The 18,414-nt window shown below is 47.4% G+C and overlaps 1 protein-coding gene across 2 annotated transcripts; it reads left to right on the top strand.

Annotated features, from left to right (window-relative positions):
* Positions 1-4,792: 4,792 nt before the first annotated feature.
* Positions 4,793-18,241, top strand: LOC117898919. Of its 2 annotated transcripts, XM_034808628.1 has the most exons (2): positions 4,793-5,139; positions 16,445-18,241. In XM_034808628.1, the coding sequence occupies exons 1-2, from the start codon at positions 4,942-4,944 to the stop codon at positions 18,230-18,232; spliced, it is 1,986 nt and encodes a 661-aa protein (XP_034664519.1). In that variant the 5' UTR covers positions 4,793-4,941; the 3' UTR covers positions 18,233-18,241. The 2 variants fall into 2 exon arrangements, with proteins under 2 accessions (XP_034664519.1, XP_034664518.1); XM_034808627.1 differs by lacking the exon at positions 4,793-5,139 and having other exon boundaries at positions 15,877-18,241.
* The last annotated feature ends 173 nt before the right edge of the window (positions 18,242-18,414 follow it).

The following is an 18,414-nucleotide window of genomic DNA, read 5'->3' as shown; positions in this document are numbered from 1 at the left end:
GCAACAACAGCAGAGGCAATACACTGTCTAATTCTTGTTTTGAATCATATTTAGAGACATGCCAGTTGTGACTGAGAGCTGACTGTGGGTGGGGTTGGGACTGGGGCTAGCCTGGCAAATAAAATAAATTAGTTGCAGTTGAAAGGTGGCTCAGACACAAGAGTCAACACGCAACGCGCGCGGATGGAACCGCAAACAAAGCGCCAGCTGTTGGGCACAGATAAAATGGTGAGCAAACAAGCCAAAGGAGAAGCAGAAAGATGGGGAAAGACGGCAGACGTTAGGTAGTTGGTGGAACGATGGCAAATCAGCTGCCAACGCAGTGCAGCTTACTGGCAAATATTAAAATGCGAATTTTTATGCTCGCTGACACTTGCGACCGAGCCAGAGCCAGAGCCAGAGCCACAGCGCCAGAGCCAGTGCCGCTCCATCGCCAACGTCTACTTCTTGAAACATAATTCTCACAATGCGGGAAAGGGTGATGGGGAGGGGGTTGGGATAGGGGACTGCCTCCTGGCGTATCCTTTGCCAGCATTTTCCTGCCGCGTGCGCACATAAATTAGCTGCCAAGCTAAGAAATGTTTGCGGGCAGCAAAGGTTCCCGGTCGTCCCCCTGCCCCACCTTTGTTGTCCCAACCGCCCGCCCACTGCGGTTTGTTGCGCTCTGTTTATGCGGGTGGAGGTGGGAGGCAGGCGGCAGCAGCAGCCACTGCGCCGGGTGCATTAAACCAATAAATCAGCGGGGAGCCAGCGCCACTGAAAAAAACATAGTGTTGTCAGGCAGGCGGCAGGCGGCAGGCAGAACTCCTCGTTTTGAGGCACCAGCGTCGTCCTGCATATTTAATCAATATGGAGAGCACAAAACAGGAATTAATCTTGCCGCACATTTTTGCACCATTCACATTGGACACCAACAAGCACCGCCGCCACATCCCACGCCACATTCTCCCATCCTTAACGCAAAAAAAGGCATTTTTAATTTAGAGAAATTCTTGCGGCCATAAAAAGCATGTCGGGCAAATCAATTAAATTTAAATTGTATCCCATTAGAGCCACATTAAATGAGTTAAGTCATTTGGGTGGGGTGGCAGCCGTAGCCGTAGCCGTAACCGCGTGCCGCGTCTTAGCCTTCGCTTTTATGCGGCTTTGAAAAGGGTACAAATGAATTCATTTTATTTTTTTGACGCACATAAATGCGCCTACCCTTCCGTGCCCCATCTACAGCCCGAACACAATTAAAATGCCCACGAGTTACTAATTTGCCATGAAACGGCGGGTGGTGGCAGTCCCAAGCCCAAGCCCAAGCCCAGGAACCCAAACTTTCGCCCAGTCCCAGACTCCGGCGCTAGTCCCCGGAGGCCCCGAATCCCGATTTCAAAAATGTTGCCGAAATTTAAGAGTTGATGGCTATTAATTTATATTATGCATGATTTGTGTAGCATTTTCCTGATGGCACAATCGCTTTAGGCAGGGTCGAGTTGGGTTTCCCTTCTGCATGCTGCGGTAAATGCCATTTGCTAGGAGACATTTGCTAGAAATTGTTATGCAAAATGAATGAAATATTTGCTGCCCGCTCAGTGTCAACTTTAAATGCTTGAATAAGTGCAGGGAGCGAACTTTCTTGACTTGAACTTGCGCATAAATAAATTAGATTAGGCAATCTCGTGTGCTCATGTGTGGGCGTGGCCGCTGCCATCATTTATTAAGCAACGCCCCAGCGCAATGTACGGGCTGTCGCTCGAGATTTGTAGCAGCGACAACGAGCACTATGGACGGGAATGACTGGAACGACTGGAGCGACGACATTACCAGAAAATCTTTTTGCTCATCTGCTGGCTGGCCAATTTCTGCTGATGTCTGCAACCGAAACTTTACGCTGGCCAAGTAATTATCAGCAAGACGGAAATGATAGTCAAGCCCTAACCCCAGCCAAAGTCGAAGTCGACGTCGAAGCGTTAATGCTGCGTGTCGAAAGCAAAACTTTGATGGCTTAATCACTCTGACAAGGCAGGGGCAAGCAGTGTAGGGGCAAGCAGTGAGTGTGGGGGAGCACAGGCAAGCAGTGAGTGTGGGGGAGCGCAGGCAAGCAGTGTAGGGGAAAGCTTGCTCCAGTTTTGCCATCAGCTTGTTATGGGGCTTAGGGCCGGAGGGGGATGTTGGGTACTTTAAAGTGCACGTGTTTACCAGACGTGGTCTTAAGATGCGACTTCAAAAAACATGTCTCCGTGCGGATGCATTTCGGGGTGGAGCGACACGGGACGCGACGCACACTCGGCACTCGGTGCACAGTCAAAGTCATAAAACCATTTAATTATATTAAACTTTTAATTGCGTAGACAGCTACGAAACATACCCACACACAGGCACAACCGCAACACACACCTCAAAGCAACTCCCAGCATATGCAGGGTGGCACGGAGGTGGCACGAAGGTGGCAGCCAGCACTGGCAGCGCCACACTTAACCGTTGCAAGTTGCTGCTGCTGGGAGCTACTTCTTGTTCAGCTGCTTCTTGAGCGTGTCTTGCTACTATGTAAATGCAATAATAAAGTTATTAAAAGTGTCATAACAACTCAAGTTCGGAATAGCAGAAACTTTTCAACAGTTTCTTGCTTTATGGTGGGGGCACCAGAAGCCCCTCCCCCCCCAGCTGCTGAGGGTAGGCAAAAAAAAGAAGTCTATAAAGAATCGAATAACGAAGACGACCCGCAGCTCCCGTGGCCAGGCAATTGATGTTTAATTGATCAATTAGTTGCTGCCTGGCACAAAAGCACACCCACAAAACGCACACAGACGCACAGGCACACGCACACACACGTAGCACATGCCCCTATGTGTGTCTGTCTGTCTCTCTGTCTATTTGCTGTATTGGAATTGCCCACATCAAAGCGGCATATAAGTATATTGACGCTCATCAATCAAATTGATTTATGCCAACAAATCATTCATGAGCAATTTCCCAAAGTGATTATCTCTCCACGAGAGCAGCAGAGACGAAACGAGAGCAGAGACCGGAGACGGGCCACTGCCATGGCCAAACGAGGCAACGGTCCCATACCAAAAAGTAAGGCTACGGAAAGGCATGTTAACTGACAGCCAGAAGGACATTTGGAAAGACACACACAGGCATACATAGTCGAAGGGAAACGGTGACTGAGACAGAGACACAGAACGACTGCGGCACACAGTCAGATTCAGCGTCAGCTTCAGCTTCTGCTTCAGCTTCAGTGGCAGTTCCATAGCCTGTGCCATTGCCAACGCCAGTGACTGACTGATTGACGCTTTGACTGTCTTCATCACAAGCAATTTGGCCAGCAAACAGACACACACAGGGCATAGAGATGCTCATGCCGAGATTGCGTGGCCCCCCGAGTCTCTCTCTCTGCTGCTGCTCTCTTCTGCCTTCCTGCACAACTTCACAGACAGTTAATTAAGCTCAACTAGCAGCGACGACAGCCACGCCCACGCCCTCGCAGCCCACCATGCGGGCAGACAGACAGACACACACACACATACTGGCACTTGGCATTACTCATTCGCTATTGGCAGGGGGGGAGGGGGATCGGCTTGTATCATATTAGCTGAAGTTGCTTATAGCCGGCAATCAAATAAATTTTCACGGCAAACGATCAAAGGCAGTCGAGGCTCGGCCCCTAGCACTCGCCTTCGCACATTTTTCACTACGCTAAACGGAAGAGCGACAGGAGGGGCAGTGCCCAAAGCGTTTTTGATTGATTTGGCGATAAATTGACGAGGTGGCTGGCTGTCCGTTCAAGCGCTGAACAGATTGCCGGCAGATTGCAGTCCACATGTGAGTGGGGACAAACGGAAGATCTGCGACTAATTGCTGCCTTCCAAGTGCCTTCAAAGGTCAAGGTGTAAGAGCGCTGCGCACAAAAGTATGCTAAGAAATGTGCAGAATTTTGGTGCTTTATGACTGCGACAAGACGTAAATTTCAGGGCTTCCACTCGAGAGAGCAGGCAGCAGGCATACAAAAAAAGCGAAGCTGACAGAGCGACAGCTGCTAGGCCATGATTAATGTTAGCAATTATCTGGCACAAGTGTCAAAAATATTTAAATCAATTGCGAGGCGAGGCGCACAAAAGGGCGACGAGACAAGTCGGCAGACAGCAACAAGACGAGACACGACACAAGACACAAGACAACACAATTCGCGCAAATTGAGCGTGATGATGAAGAGAGCATAAAGAGGGGAGGCTGGGGTGGGTTGCAGTTGCTGTGCTGTCAATGCCAAAGATGGCTTTTCCCTTTTTTCTTAACTGACTCGCGTGCGTGCCGCGGGGAGCTGAAACTTAAAGAAGTGTGCGCCCCCCTGCCGGATGACACAAAATGTTAAAAATGAAGAGGGAGCAATGACAGCAGCGACGTGTCAAAAACATTTCATTCATTTATTTTCTATTATAATCACCCAGGCACACACACACAGAGGGGTGAAACCATCGAAGATGCTGACGAGGCGACACTTTTTCACACTCACAGACAGAGCGGGTGCGGGGGCCGCTCTGTCAACAATTGCATTATGTTGGGATATCATTTATCATTGCAAGCATCCGAGCCAGGCCAGACAAGTCAAGTGAACTCAGTTGACTTCGATTGCATATGCCCCGGGACAGGGACAGGCACAAAACCCCTTTAAATGTTGCTGCTGCTGCTGGGTTTTTGTGAGCTTTAAGTCTGTTGTCTAAAGAAATTAGTAAATAAAAACAAAGCACGCCTCGCAGCACATATTAAATTACTCCAGCAACAGCAGCAGCAACAAAACATGGACTGAAGCAACATCCAGCAGCAGAACGAGGACTGCACACAATTATGAGATGAGAAAAGTGAGGGGAGATCGCTGGCTCGTTTTGTATGCGGCACACACACGTCGTATGTGTAACAATGGACTAAAAGTTGCGTGAAACGTTTTAACAAAGATTAATGCCTGCGACGGCTGATGATTTTTTGAAGATTAATTATGCGATGATGAGGCCCAAGACAATGACAGCAGCAGCAGCATCAACAGGGGCTTGTGTGTGGAGTCGTGCGAAAGAGCCAAAAGGCGGAAGCTGCAGGGGCTTGTTAAAGGATTACGAAATTTGTGAGCACGCGCCTCTGTCCTGGAGCATGTGTGTGAGTGTTTGGGGCTGTCGCTTATATAGTTATTCGTTACGAATGCCAACAAAGCAAGTGCCAACATAATTATGAGCACAGGCAAAGCAAACAAACATGAGCAGCAAATTCCGCAATGAAAATGAAACGGAAAAACAGAGCAAAATACAGCCTTTTCGATCACTTAAATTCGTGTGCCAGATTAACAATTGAAATCCCAATCTATTGGCTTTGGCTTGGGCCTTTAAAGTGCCTTTGCGGGGCACCTGGTTTTAATTGCCTCAACCATAACTTTTCATATTAAATGCGCCCAACAATTTATCTATGGATGGCAGCGCCAGGCATGACCACGCTTAAATATAGCATGAACCAGACTCAGATTCAGTTGCAGGTTGCAGGTTGCTGGCTGCAGGTGCGTATGTGGGCTGACAGCAGGCAAAGTGGTAGCCAATTCGCGTGGTTTATGGCCAGCCAAAAGTTGAACTACAGAAGGAGGCAGCCAATGGCACTGGCGCCGGTCATGGATTCACGAGTCGCGACTCCGTCGAGTGCCGGCCCCGTTTGTTGTTTAATTTATCAGACAAGCCGAAACTGTTGCACATGGCTGGCAAAAGTTTTCAATGTATTCTGTGCACTGACTGCCATATGGAGAGTGGATTGGAGTTCAGTCACTGGCAGCTGTGATTGTGGGCACGCATTTAAATGCATTTAAGTTGCTTAATTTTTATGGTCGAAGCCAAGTCCAAGCTGGGCAGAGGAGCAGCTCCACCAACTCCTGACAAAAAAGCTTTTAACAATTAAAATTAAAAACTTCAGCATTTATACAACACAAAAACCAAAAAAATGAAATAAAATAATATAAAATAAAACATTAAAAAGGAGCGAGAGTGCGAGAGTGCAGAGCAAATGCCAAGCGTGGCATAATCAAATTCTATGTGAGCATGCATAAAAGTTGCACCGCAGCACACACACACACCACACACACACATTACTCCTGGGGTCTGGCTGGCTGTCTGTGACTGTTGCATTGTGTGCACTCATTTGTGGTCATAAAGCATAAAACGCATAAAGTGGCGTTACGATTTTATGGTGCACCCAAGTCACAGTCGAGCCTCTGCCCAAAAAAAGAGGAGAGAAGAGTCAAAGACATTAAGCAGCATGAATCGACTAGTAATTACCCTGTAGGATCTGCTGTGACATGTTGTAGTATGCATATATATAGCCAATACCCACTGTACCAAGAGTACTTAAAAGGGAACACACTGTAACACTTTGTTGCAGTGTTTATGCAATAAACATTCCCAGGCATATTCAGTGCGACGAAATACGATCACACATATATGCCTGGGAATGTTTATTGCATAAACACTGCAACAAAGTGTTACAGTGTGTTCAGTGTGTTCACCGGCTACTCAAGCCGGTGACCCAAATAAATAATGAGAAAGAAAAAGAAGCTATACTGTTTACATACCATGACGATCCCATACAAGGAGGACATACAGGCATAACAAAAACCTTGGCCAAGGTCAAAAGATATTATTTCTGGAAAGGTTTAACTCGCGATATAACCAAGTACATACGAAAATGTCCAAAATGCCAAAAAGCGAAAATAACTACGCATACTAAAACTCCATTAACAATAACTGATACACCTGTACATGCTTTTGACAGAGTGATAGTGGATACAATAGGTCCATTACCAAGATCAGAAAATGGCAACGAATATGCAGTCACTTTAATCTGTGACTTAACAAAATATCTAGTTGCCATCCCAATATCAAATAAAAGCGCAAATACGGTAGCAAAAGCTATCTTTGAAAAATTTATTCTGAAGTACGGTCCAATGAAGACGTTCATCACGGACATGGGTACAGAATATAAAAATTCAATCATTAACGACTTATGTAAATATCTAAAAATAGAAAACATAACGTCAACAGCGCACCACCACCAGACAGTAGGAACAGTAGAAAGAAGTCATAGAACTTTTAATGAGTACATACGTTCATACATATCGGTTGATAAGACTGATTGGGACGTATGGCTCCAATATTTTGTCTTCTGCTTCAACACTACACCATCAATGGCACATAATTATTGTCCATATGAATTGGTATTCGGTAGAACACCAAATATACCAACAAAATTTTATAGTATAGATAATATAGCACCTATATATAACATAGAAGATTACTCTAAAGAGAGTAAATATAGGTTAGAAATAGCTTATAAAAGAGCAAGAACTATGCTCGAGGAGAATAAGAGAAGAAATAAAATTATATATGACTCGAAAATAAAAGATTTAGAAATAGCAGTAGGAGATAAGGTTTTATTGAAAAATGAAACAGGTCATAAGTTAGATTTTAAATATACTGGACCATATAAGGTAGATAGTATAGGAGAAAATGATAATATAACAATTTCAAATATAAAAGACAAAAACAAAAAGTACATAAGGATAGACTAAAACTTTTTTTTTTTACTCATAGATAGAATTAGTATGGCCATACATAAGTATATCTATAGGAATATATCAAATCTTTTTAATTTTCTTTACTAAAACAAAAAAAAAAAAAAAAAAAAAAAAAAAAAAAATTTTTTTTTTTTCTAAATATATTTTTTTCTAAATAACTATCATATTAAAATTATAAAATAACTTCATAAATATTACGTTATTTTTCAAAAGGAGGGAGATGTAGTATGCATATATATAGCCAATACCCACTGTACCAAGAGTACTTAAAAGGGAACACACTGTAACACTTTGTTGCAGTGTTTATGCAATAAACATTCCCAGGCATATTCAGTGCGACGAAATACGATCACACATATATGCCTGGTACTACATTAGTGCAGCGTCGGCATGTATAGCATAGCCGACGGCACTTGAATATGATCCACACAAGCATGTGGATCTTCCCCTCGCGCCCCCCGCTATCAACAGCGCTGGGCATATATAACAAACATATAAATGCGGCCGCTCCGCTGCCGGCGTTGCTGGCGGCGCAGCTACGCTGGCCCTCAGCCAAGTAGAATTTAAGAAACATACAAAAGATCATTCAATAAAATTATATCAGAAATGACGGATGTCTTTTCTTTAAAATCCCTATCTCTGGAAGTTATATTTACAATGTTCTACTCAGCCCTGGCATGCCCCGCAAGCAGTGCACCCTAGTCTGCTGCCAGAAGCAGCTCTTGCCACTGCTTGCCGCTGCTGCTGGTGGACTGCTTCTGCTGATGATGATGATGTCTGTCGCCGTTGCTGGTCTGTCTCCGTTCCTGTTCTGTGTCTGTGACCATCAAGCGACAATGTAAATTTTGTGTTGAGCTTTTTAATTGTGAATATTGCAGTGCTGGGGCAGCGCTGGCAGGGGGCTACGCCGGAACCATTGAGAGAGACGAGCTCGCTCACACGCGAAATGAACGCAGACCGCACACCAAAATTACAACTGTACGACGAGCAGTGCAGTGCTGGACAAAGTTATAAATAATAAAAAAAAGAGAGGTACAAAAATAAAACCCAATTCGAAGGCAGCGGCAAAAGTGTAAAGTAGTCGGCAAATAAATTGCCTGACAGTGGGCCAGGCCGGGCCGGGCCAGGAAACGGTGTCGCTAAGGATGCAGTGTCCGTGGTGGGGAGGTACTAGTTAGTACGAGGTACTAGGGCTCCCCTGGCCGCTGCTTTTAATGCAAATGCAGCACAAAATGGCGCTGGCCAGAAAGTGCAAAATTGTGCATTTTAATTAAGGTGACGGTGACCGTTTTCACAGACAGAATAGGAAAGTAGAAGTGGCGCTTCTAGTTAGCATTTGCATTTAGTTGCTGCACACACACACACACAGATACACACACACACACACGCACAGCGACATAATTTACAGCTCTTTTAATTAGCTGCATGCCAAGTTTTTTATGAGAATTTACGCGTGCTCTTAAAGGGTCGGCATATTGTTTGGGGCAAAGCAGAGCAAGCAGCGAGCAAGCAGGAGGCGAGCAGCGAGCAAGCAGCAGGCAAGCAGCAGGCAAGCAGAGAGCAGGCAAGCAGGGAGCATGGCAAAACGCTTCCAGCCATACTCCACATGCATGAACACAAAGACGGAAATAACAATTGCAAATGGAAATGTGCATAAGTGCCAGGCGCCAAACGAGTGAGAGACAAAAGCCGGAGACGAGCAGCAGCAACATATAAAAAAAGAAAAAGAAGCGACTCCCTGACTGACTGACTGACAGACAGAGACAGAGACAGACACTGCCCGGCCAGCTGCAGCTTTCAGTAGCTTTGAGCTCTTTGAACGCACCATCCACATGCTCGCACAACCCTCACGCTCTCTCTCGCTGACTCCACTCTGGCTCCCCCGCAGCAGTCAAAAGTGCAAGTGACTAAAATGCAAATGCACGAGTATCTGTGTGTGCAATTGTCTGCATGTCCGCTGCTCGCTCGCTCACTCTCTCCCCCTCTCTCCATCTCTGTGTGCAACTGTTAAAATGCAAAGCGATGGCTGCTGGTGCTGCTGCAATAAAATGTTTTACATCCTGTTTATTTTAGTTAAATACTCGAAATTATGTGTTTGCCTAAGTGTATTTGTTAACACAATGCCAAAAGCTGCTCGCTCGCACTCTCCACATACACTCCACACACTCCACTCTCAGCCAGCAGCCAGCAGCCAGGACACAGCCAGCTCGTGGGAGTACCCCAAAAGCATGCATGCATACATGAGTGTCTGTCTGTCTGTGTGCCTCTGTGTGTGCTTTGAGTGCATGTAAGCGTAACAATTCAATTTTCAACATTTTAAACAGCGGCTGCACATAAGTACGAGTCTTTTTTGTTAGCTCTAATGATGTGCTCTTTCGAAGCAGACAATGAACGTTGAAAGTTGGCCAGAGGTCAGCTCTGCCTCTACCCTGCTGCTCGAGCAGTTCTCAAAGTGCCACAAACCATTCGAACCCAACCACTTGGCCAACACAACTGACTTCTGACTCTCTCAAAGCTTACATCAAATGCAAATTTCCGGACCGGATTTGCTGAGCCACGCACTTTACCTTTGTCTACGACAAAAACACGCGAACACACACCCAAAAGGGGGCAGGCAAACGGAAGGCAAGACGATGCCATTTCTCTGTTTTGGACATGTGCAAAACGGGGCATCCAATGTCCTAGGCGCGACTCCCTGCGCTCAAAGGGTGCTCCCAGCAGCAGTGGGAGCATACAGAGAGCAGGCACACATTAAAGGCCTTCTGCCAGCACCTACGACACGGTCTAACCCATTTGTTTAATGTAGCGGAATGCTTTGTTTCGAGTTCTGTGTTTAGCTAAGTTTTCAGTTTTCAGTTTTAGGCAACATTTTGCACTAATGACTGCACACACGCCCGAAAGCTTTAACTAAAATGTGGAACCTATTTGTGTCTTCTTTGCCGCTGGCCTACACAATGGGCCAAACATGTTGAATATATTTTTGTATAAATAAAATGCACAGAACACGCTTTCAATGCCTGCCACGAATGCAAATGTGTGTGTGGTGTGTGTGTGTAAAATATACAAAAAGAAATAAAATAAATTCACACGCAAGTGTCAAGCAGTCGCAGCCCCTTTCTGAAGCACTCTCCACTGCTTCTTTTCACTGCTTTTCCACACAAGCGTCTGCCCGGCCTGAGCCCTGCTTGACTGTTGGGTCTTGGGTCTTGGGTAATATTTTATGCAAATTGCAAGTTAAGTGTGAAAATAGTAGTGATTGGTTTAATTCAGCAATGTCAACCAAATGGACCGATTGCTGGGCGGTGGGCGTTGGCTCATGGACTCATGGGCGAAACGCTGGCAAAAAACGAAGTTGAGAAACTGCAGAAACAGCAGAAAATCAGCACAACTGAAGGAATGATGCCGAACACAGAATACTAAAATGACAATTTCCGAAACGATGTCAGGCAAAAACAGGGCCAAGGAATTGGATGCCACAATTGGTCAGCGCCCTAAATGCGCTTACAGGGAGCGCAGGAAGCGACAAATAGAAGATTTTTGGAATGAAATAAAACTTTTAAAGTTAAAGATTTGCCAGCTATAAATTCTTGCTACTTCAACTATTTTATAGAATATAATTTTGGGCATACAACTTGAAGCATGTCCAAGTGTTTATGCTTCTTGGGGAGAGTATTTTGAAATAAAAGCAATGCAGATTTTCATTGTCATGTAGCAAAGTCAGTCGGCCCCTCGGCAAGACCAATGTGAGCAGTGCAAACAGGGAGAGAGACAGCGAGAGTGGGCTGGGCGAATGAATGGTCGATGGAAAGCAAAAACCAACAGCAATTTCGGCCAGCATTTAGGGCAGCAGTCTGCAGTCCCTTTTTTGCTTTGTTTTTTATAAAAATTTGTAGCAGTCTTTTTATGCTCGAAGTTCGACTAGTGGCGCTTAACCATTTAGCTGATGTAACAACCCAAGCGAGGAGCCAACCACTCAGCCAGGCAGCCAGCCAGCCAGCCAGGACCGCCGCAGTGACCGCCGACTACAGCAGCATCAACACCCAGACGCCCTGCCACTGTCCCTGCTGCTCCGGAATGTCCTTGTCAGCATTTTGCACAGTGAAATTTTTGTCTCAAATCTATTTTTCATCTTGGATTATGTGAATGCATGAATGGGGAGAGCAGCAAGCAGGGCAGCAAGCAGGGCAGCAAGCAGAGTTTTTGGCCAGTTTTATTGTGACAGTTGAAGTTCGTTTCTCATTTTTTTTTGTGCTGCTTGTCCGACGCTGTTCACATTAATCAAATATCCGCATTATTAATTGTCGCTGATCATGTTTTCGAGTGCAAAATGCTGCTCACGTGACCTCAACATGCTGCGCGCAATCGTTGCAGGGGGAGGCAGGGGGGTTGCTGGGGGAGTTGCATTGCGCCTGTGCTCTCATTCGCCTTTTGAATGGCAGCACTGGGATTGTGGCACCACCAACACGATTCGAGCTTCATTAGAGCCATGTTCTACAAATGCCTGCCCGCATGCCAGTATGTGCCTATGTCATCTCGACTCACAAAACTATGCCATAAAGTATGCAATGCCACTGAACGCATTCCGCTGTGTCTCTCTCTCTGTCTGACGCTCTCCCTCTCTCCCGCTTTGTGCACCTGCCTGCAATCGTAATTTCAATAAAAGTTGTTACGTGCACGTTGAAATTTTAATTGAAAGCACCAACCACACACAGAGAGAGAGAGAGAGAGCGAACGCCTGTGTCCTCGTCCTCGTCCGCGTGTCGCGTCAGCTGCGCTTTGCGACCCTCATCAGTTGGTGGCGAGAGAGAGAACAAAACAGCAGCCACGGCAAAAACCTCGCATGACATTTCAAATGCGTTGTGGCTAAGGAGATTATATTGCATCTGCTCTGATGAGAAAAACAACAAAAAAACGTAGAAGCGATGCAACACATGTGACTGTTTGTATGCACATCAGTGTGGGGAGTCTCCAGCAGTGCTCGTTGGCAAGGTGTGTTTCAGCGCTTAAAATTAACTACAAGCTAGCAGCAGCAGCTCCACCTGCCACCCACCCACTAATTTAATCTCCATATCAGCTGTCACGAGCAGCTCTCAATTGAGAGCTCACATGTTCTGCTGCTTTCCTTATTATTTATTGTCTGTTTTTAGCGCTTACTTTTACCGCTGCTTGCTTTTACCTCTTGCTTGCACCTCTTGCTTGTACCTCTTGATTGCACCTCTTGCTTTCACTCCTGCTATACCTCTTGCTTTTACCTCCTGCTTTTACCTTTCAATTGTTGGCTCAAATTCAATGCTACTTGCTTTCCGTCGAATATTTTTGAATGACTAGCGAAAATCGCTGCAGAACTCTGCCCGAAAAACTACACGGAGCAGACCAAAGTCTCGACCAACCGCAAAGTAAGTCGTTAAAACAAAGAACCCCAACGGCTTAGAGAAACTTGGCTGCAGCATTCCCAGACTGGAAAACATGTTCCTTTTTTTGGCCACTGCCAATTGCAAGCAAGTTTTGCATGTAAAGCACCGAAAGTTTATGCTAAACTTTTACCATTTTCTATGGATACTTTTTTGACTGAATTTTAATTCCCTCCCAAAAGTATGTAAATGCAACCCGAGACACAGCAACTATCGAACGACGCCAATGTCGTTAGATTTTATGTGTAGCTTCCCCAGAAGACTGACCCTAGAGCCACCACAGAAAGCTGTTCAAATATGGCAGGAATTGAAGAGAGTAAACAAGGGCATCGCTTACAACGGAACTCGAGACAAGACACAGGACACAGGACACGCGCAAACACAAGACAAGACACAGGACACTCACGTAGCGAGACAAGACACTGGACACGGCTCTTCCGGCATTTTTGGCTATTTAACCAGCACTCGATACAATGGCCAATATCATCAGTTGATGAAGATGAAACTCAAGCACTAAGCATGGATAAATATTTGTCAGCTGGACACTGGAATATCCATAAAATCTGCACAATAAAAATCAATATTCTCCACCTAATTGATGACTTAATAAACATGCACCAAAAAGTGAGTAAGAAACTTGACCGACAGCAGGAAAAACTTTGCAAATTATGCAAATGCACTTGTCTGGGTCGTTGAAGATTGCATGCCCATCGCTTTCCTCCTTTCCACCCATCAGTTGTGGGTCTGAGATCCCCTTTGGAGTGTGCTTAATGGCGCAACACGCTCTGCTCAATGGGCCGAGCACATAATTCTCGCATCTGCCGAGCTGCAGCAGGAGGCAGGCAGCAGGCAGCAGGCAGGAGGACTGTAGTCCGGTAGGTAGTTCATCAAAGTTGGTTCGAACACAAATGGAAAGTTTTTGTGTGCCGCAGCCATGAAAGATGCATGGCGTCTGGGCGGTGGCCACCTGCCTAGTCCTGCCTCTGACAAGCTCTTTTTGGGCCATGGCTTTGTAAAGTCAACAAGCCAAAAATCCTTAGAAAGGAAATGGCGTTGAGAGCAGAAGCTGGGCTATGGCACGGGGGCAGTACTGCGGCAAATGCAAAAGGAAAAGCAAAGTTCCAGCTAAACTCTTTTGTGGCATCCCCACACACAGGGCGGGGGGGGAGAGAGACGTGTCGCGACGGAATATTTCTCCTTTTTCGTTTTTTGCGGCTGCCTCCCAGCTCCCTTATCTGGCCAGCCCCTTGGGTAAATGTTGCAAACATGTCTGTTAAGCAATTGCGGCAACTTTTTGGCCTCGCCAGTGGAACTTTACTCTGCGGTTTTCCGTCCGTCTGTCCATCCCTGTCCGCGGAGACGAACGGCAGCTCGTAAATTTCAAAAATTCTTAAAACAACAACAAGTATTTTTCACGCGCTTGCTGACCAAAATTATTTTAAATCACCTGCTGCCCCGCATTTATCATTAGAGGCAAGACCAGCCAGCAGCCAGCCAGCAGTGCCCACTCCAGCAAGCAGTGCCCCTCCACCAGCAAGCAGGGCCCCCGCCACTGCTTGGACTCCCTAACGACCGCAGAAAGTCTTCAACCCAACTCCCAGGGCGACTACAACGAGCAAGAGCAAGATTTGCGAAAGAGCACTTTATTTTGGCCAAGCCATTGCCACGCCCACTCAAGCGCCCACACCCCCTCGACACCCCTGCCCCACACCCCAGTCATAATGTTCGCTGCTGGTGCCATTGCCGCCGCTTCTGATGTTATTTTGCCATTTTCGCGCTGTGGGGAGAAACTGTTTTGTTATCACAGTGATAAATGGAAAATTATTTTGAATCGAGCAACTACTTAAAAGAATTCCCAAAGGTTGTAATAAATTTTGGCACACACAAACAGAGGGAAGAGAGTGAGAGAGAGAGAGAGAGAGGGGGAAAGCCACATGCATGGCCAGCAAGGACATGCGAGAACTTGGAAGTTGTCCTTCCTCGGCTGGAGCTCGGTGGCTGCCTGGGTAATGTCGTCCCAGATAAAAAGGTGATTGACGAAGCGAAAGCAAAAGTCATGGCCAAAATTCCACTTAGCAATGCAGTTGTCGTTGAGGAAAGGGAAGGACGACGGAGCAGGAGCAGGAGCAGCACAAACCGTGCGAGAAATCCATTCTGGCATTGCACTTAATCCGTATTGGGAGTTGGCGATGCTCAGGCCCCACGACAAGGGGCTCTCTGCTCCCAACTCTTAGAAAGACAATCCCAAGCCCTGAATAAAAGCGCAGGCAAAAGATTTCAGGCAGAGAGAGAGAGAAAGTCCTTCACTTGGTGGGGCATATCTTGATGCACACAAGTCCTTGGACTGCTGCGGAGGAGGGCAATCACCGATCTGAGTACAAAAGCACACAGACAAGAGCCGGAGCCGGAGCCAGCGAGCAGTTAACAACATCTATTTTTATTTCATTAGGTAAAAAAATAGCGGCCACAAGGCGGTAGCCAAAGGCGGTTTCCGCCATCAAAACAAAGCGCAGCAGCAGCAGCAGCAGCAGCAAGGTGAGCTCAGGGTCGGCAAGGGGAATGGAAATTGGGTGGAGACTGAGACTGGTACTTGTGTGCCTTGCCTTGCCACAAAAAGAAACCATTCGCGTGCTCCTCAATTAGGTTTAGCTTAATTTAAATTCTACTTCAAGTGCTTTGCCGAGTGCGCTGGGCAGGACATTAGCAGCAAATATTAGCAAGCGCTTGAAGTGGCGGGAAGTAATATTAAAGGTGAATAGTTGGGGGAAGTTTTAGAGCTGATAAGTAAAGCAAATAGCTACCGGCAGGCTGCCATTCTACATCATATTTTCTCTCTAATAAACTTCAAAAAGTCCAACAAAACTTTCAGCACAATACAGCGCACAGTTCTAACTATATTTTCTACCCATAACTTTAACTCAAGCTTCGATCAATGGACTTAGCTGACTCCGAGTACGCGGGACATCCGCACCATGCGCGGATCATTCGCTTGCCCAATGATCTCTTAATACAGTTGGAGCATGAGACGCACAAACCCTCGCTGAGCATCCTGAGCCTGCAGAGCGAACAGAATCGTGAGATATTCGCAGAGGCCTTCATCGAGGGGCACTCGGATACGCTGGCCAATTTGTGTGTCAAGGCTTTGGCTCGTCGTGGCTTCAGGAATGTGCCACAAATGGTGCTGGAGCGAGCGGAGTGGCTGAGAGTGTTCTATGATGCATTGGCTGTGGATCTGCCGCTGATTGATTGCTACTTCATCGATGATCAGCGCTACTGGCAGCGCGTGGTGTGGGCCAAGAGTCCCGACAAGCTGCTGCGCATGAAGAGCTGGCACGAGTACGATTGGCGGGCCAAGGGTCTGAGTCTCAAGTATGTGGAACTGGTGGAGAACTGCCCAGCGGCATACTGGCCGGAGGCGCAGATGGCAGCGCTGGCTGCCCTGATCCAGGAGCATGTGAGCGCCCTACACATCAAGCGGCTGCAGGTGCTGCCGGAGGCGGTGTTCGCCAAGTACGATGAGAGCGAGCCGGAAATAGATATTTCCTCGGAGTCATCGGAGGAGGCAGATATATCCAGCGATGAGCCAGACACAGAGGAGGATGTTGCGATGGGTGAGGACGAGGACGAGAAGGAACCAACAGGAAAGCGAGCGCCCAGCGTCAGTGCAGCGGAGCCAAAGACTGGCAGCGACTCGCAGCGGAAGTCCGCATCCTTTGGCGCCGTGCACATACTTTCATCCTCTTCCGAGTCGTCTTCCGAGCTAACCGATGAGGAGACTGCAGAGCGACGCAGAGCCCGCCAAGTGCGCAATGCTGCCCGGCAACAGCTGCGGGACATGGCAGCGGAGAAGCGTGCCAAACGCCTGGAACGTCGCCTCAGAAGACAGAAAATGCTGCAAGATCGCCTGCGCTCCGTGGAGCCCAAGAAGAAGTCGAAGCGAAAGAAGGCCATCAAGGGAGTCTTTGACATCCCAGTGGATCCGGAGTTATCCGATCACGAAGAGCAATTTGTGGATATGCGCAACAGGGAACTCTGTTTGCGGCATCACAAGAGAGTTAGCTACCCCACGGAGCTGTGCCATCACATTGATCTCGGCTTTGTGCGGCACTTTGGGCTGCTGAACTCATTCACGCTGGAGTTCCTCGGCCCACCGGACGCCAACCAGTACCAGAGTTACCAATGGAAGTTCTCCTACGATGACATGACACGCCTGGCCAAGGGTTTGCTGCAGCTGCAGCACCTGCAGACCTTTCGACTGCGCAACAGCCTCGTGGACAGTCTGCACTTGAGCATTCTGGCGCGTGCCCTGCGCTCCCTGGACTCACTGGAGACTGTGGACTTTGGCTACGATCGAATGGAGGATGACTGCAGCAATGCGCTGCAAATCCTGTTGGATCGCCCCAAGATGTTCAAGGCATTGCAGCTGGAGTACAACAAACTTGGAGCCAACAGCATGGAGGTGATTGGCAAGGCACTCGCACGCCACAAGGAGGATTGCCTGGAGTACCTCGGACTGGCACACAATCCTCTCTGCGACAATGCGCTGGGCAAGCTCTTCCATTTCATTCATGGCACTGGCCATGTGCATTCACTCAACATCTCAGCCATCGAGGGTGGACCCAGCAAGGGAGTGATTGCCCGAGACATTGCCTTCCTGCTGCGACACCATCAACCGCTGAGACGCCTCCAAATGGCAGCCATACCTCTGGGTCCAGCGGTGGGTTTGCCCTTCCTCCGCGCCCTTGAGGCGAATCGAAAAATTCTCTACTTTGACTGCCGCGAATGCGGTTTGGATGAGGATCAGGAATTCCAGGCGGACATCATTGTCAGACGCAACAATTACCTGGTCACAAATCCGCCCATCGATGATATTTGCAACTTGATTAAGAACCGGAAACATCATTTGATACAGAAAATGGAGCAGACGTACGGCAGCTACAAGGAGTGTGTCCTGTCGAGACCTCCGCTCTCCAGCAGCAGCGTTTCATCCATTCCAGCGGTGATCGAGGAGAAGGAGAAGGAGGAGGAGGAGTTCGACATTTGGGCCGTGCTGGGCATCAAGACACGCCAAACGGTCAGAGTGGAAGTAGAACCCAGTGAACCCTCCGCGGCATCCCTGCCGCCCTTCGTCTATGAGGCCAACAAATTTAATTTGGAGGAATTTCGCGAATTTGTGCATCTGCCGGGGCCATCGAATCGTTTCTACTATTTTCAGGAGAGTCGAGTGAGGGACTAAGCATAAAACTTCCTGCATTTTGTTTACCTTTGGCAGGCATTAAACGCTATCAAAAGACTCAAACCCATCCGCAGTCTGTTTATCTACTGGCCCAAGGGTTCGCTGGCCACAATCTCAAGGGGCTTGGAATGTCGTTTCATCTAATGGTCACTTTAAACCAGGGCTCGGCACGGCCCTATCCC

Source organism: Drosophila subobscura, chromosome O (assembly GCF_008121235.1).
Source record: "Drosophila subobscura isolate 14011-0131.10 chromosome O, UCBerk_Dsub_1.0, whole genome shotgun sequence".
Classification (NCBI taxonomy): domain Eukaryota; kingdom Metazoa; phylum Arthropoda; class Insecta; order Diptera; family Drosophilidae; genus Drosophila; species Drosophila subobscura.
Note: the sequence above shows the minus strand (reverse complement) of the source record. Positions and strands in the feature narration are given on the sequence as shown.

Bases quoted from the DNA above. Each gene is read 5' to 3' on its own strand.
- LOC117898919 (XM_034808627.1), top strand. From the start codon at position 15,929: ATGGACTTAGCTGACTCCGAGTACGCGGGACATCCGCACCATGCGCGG.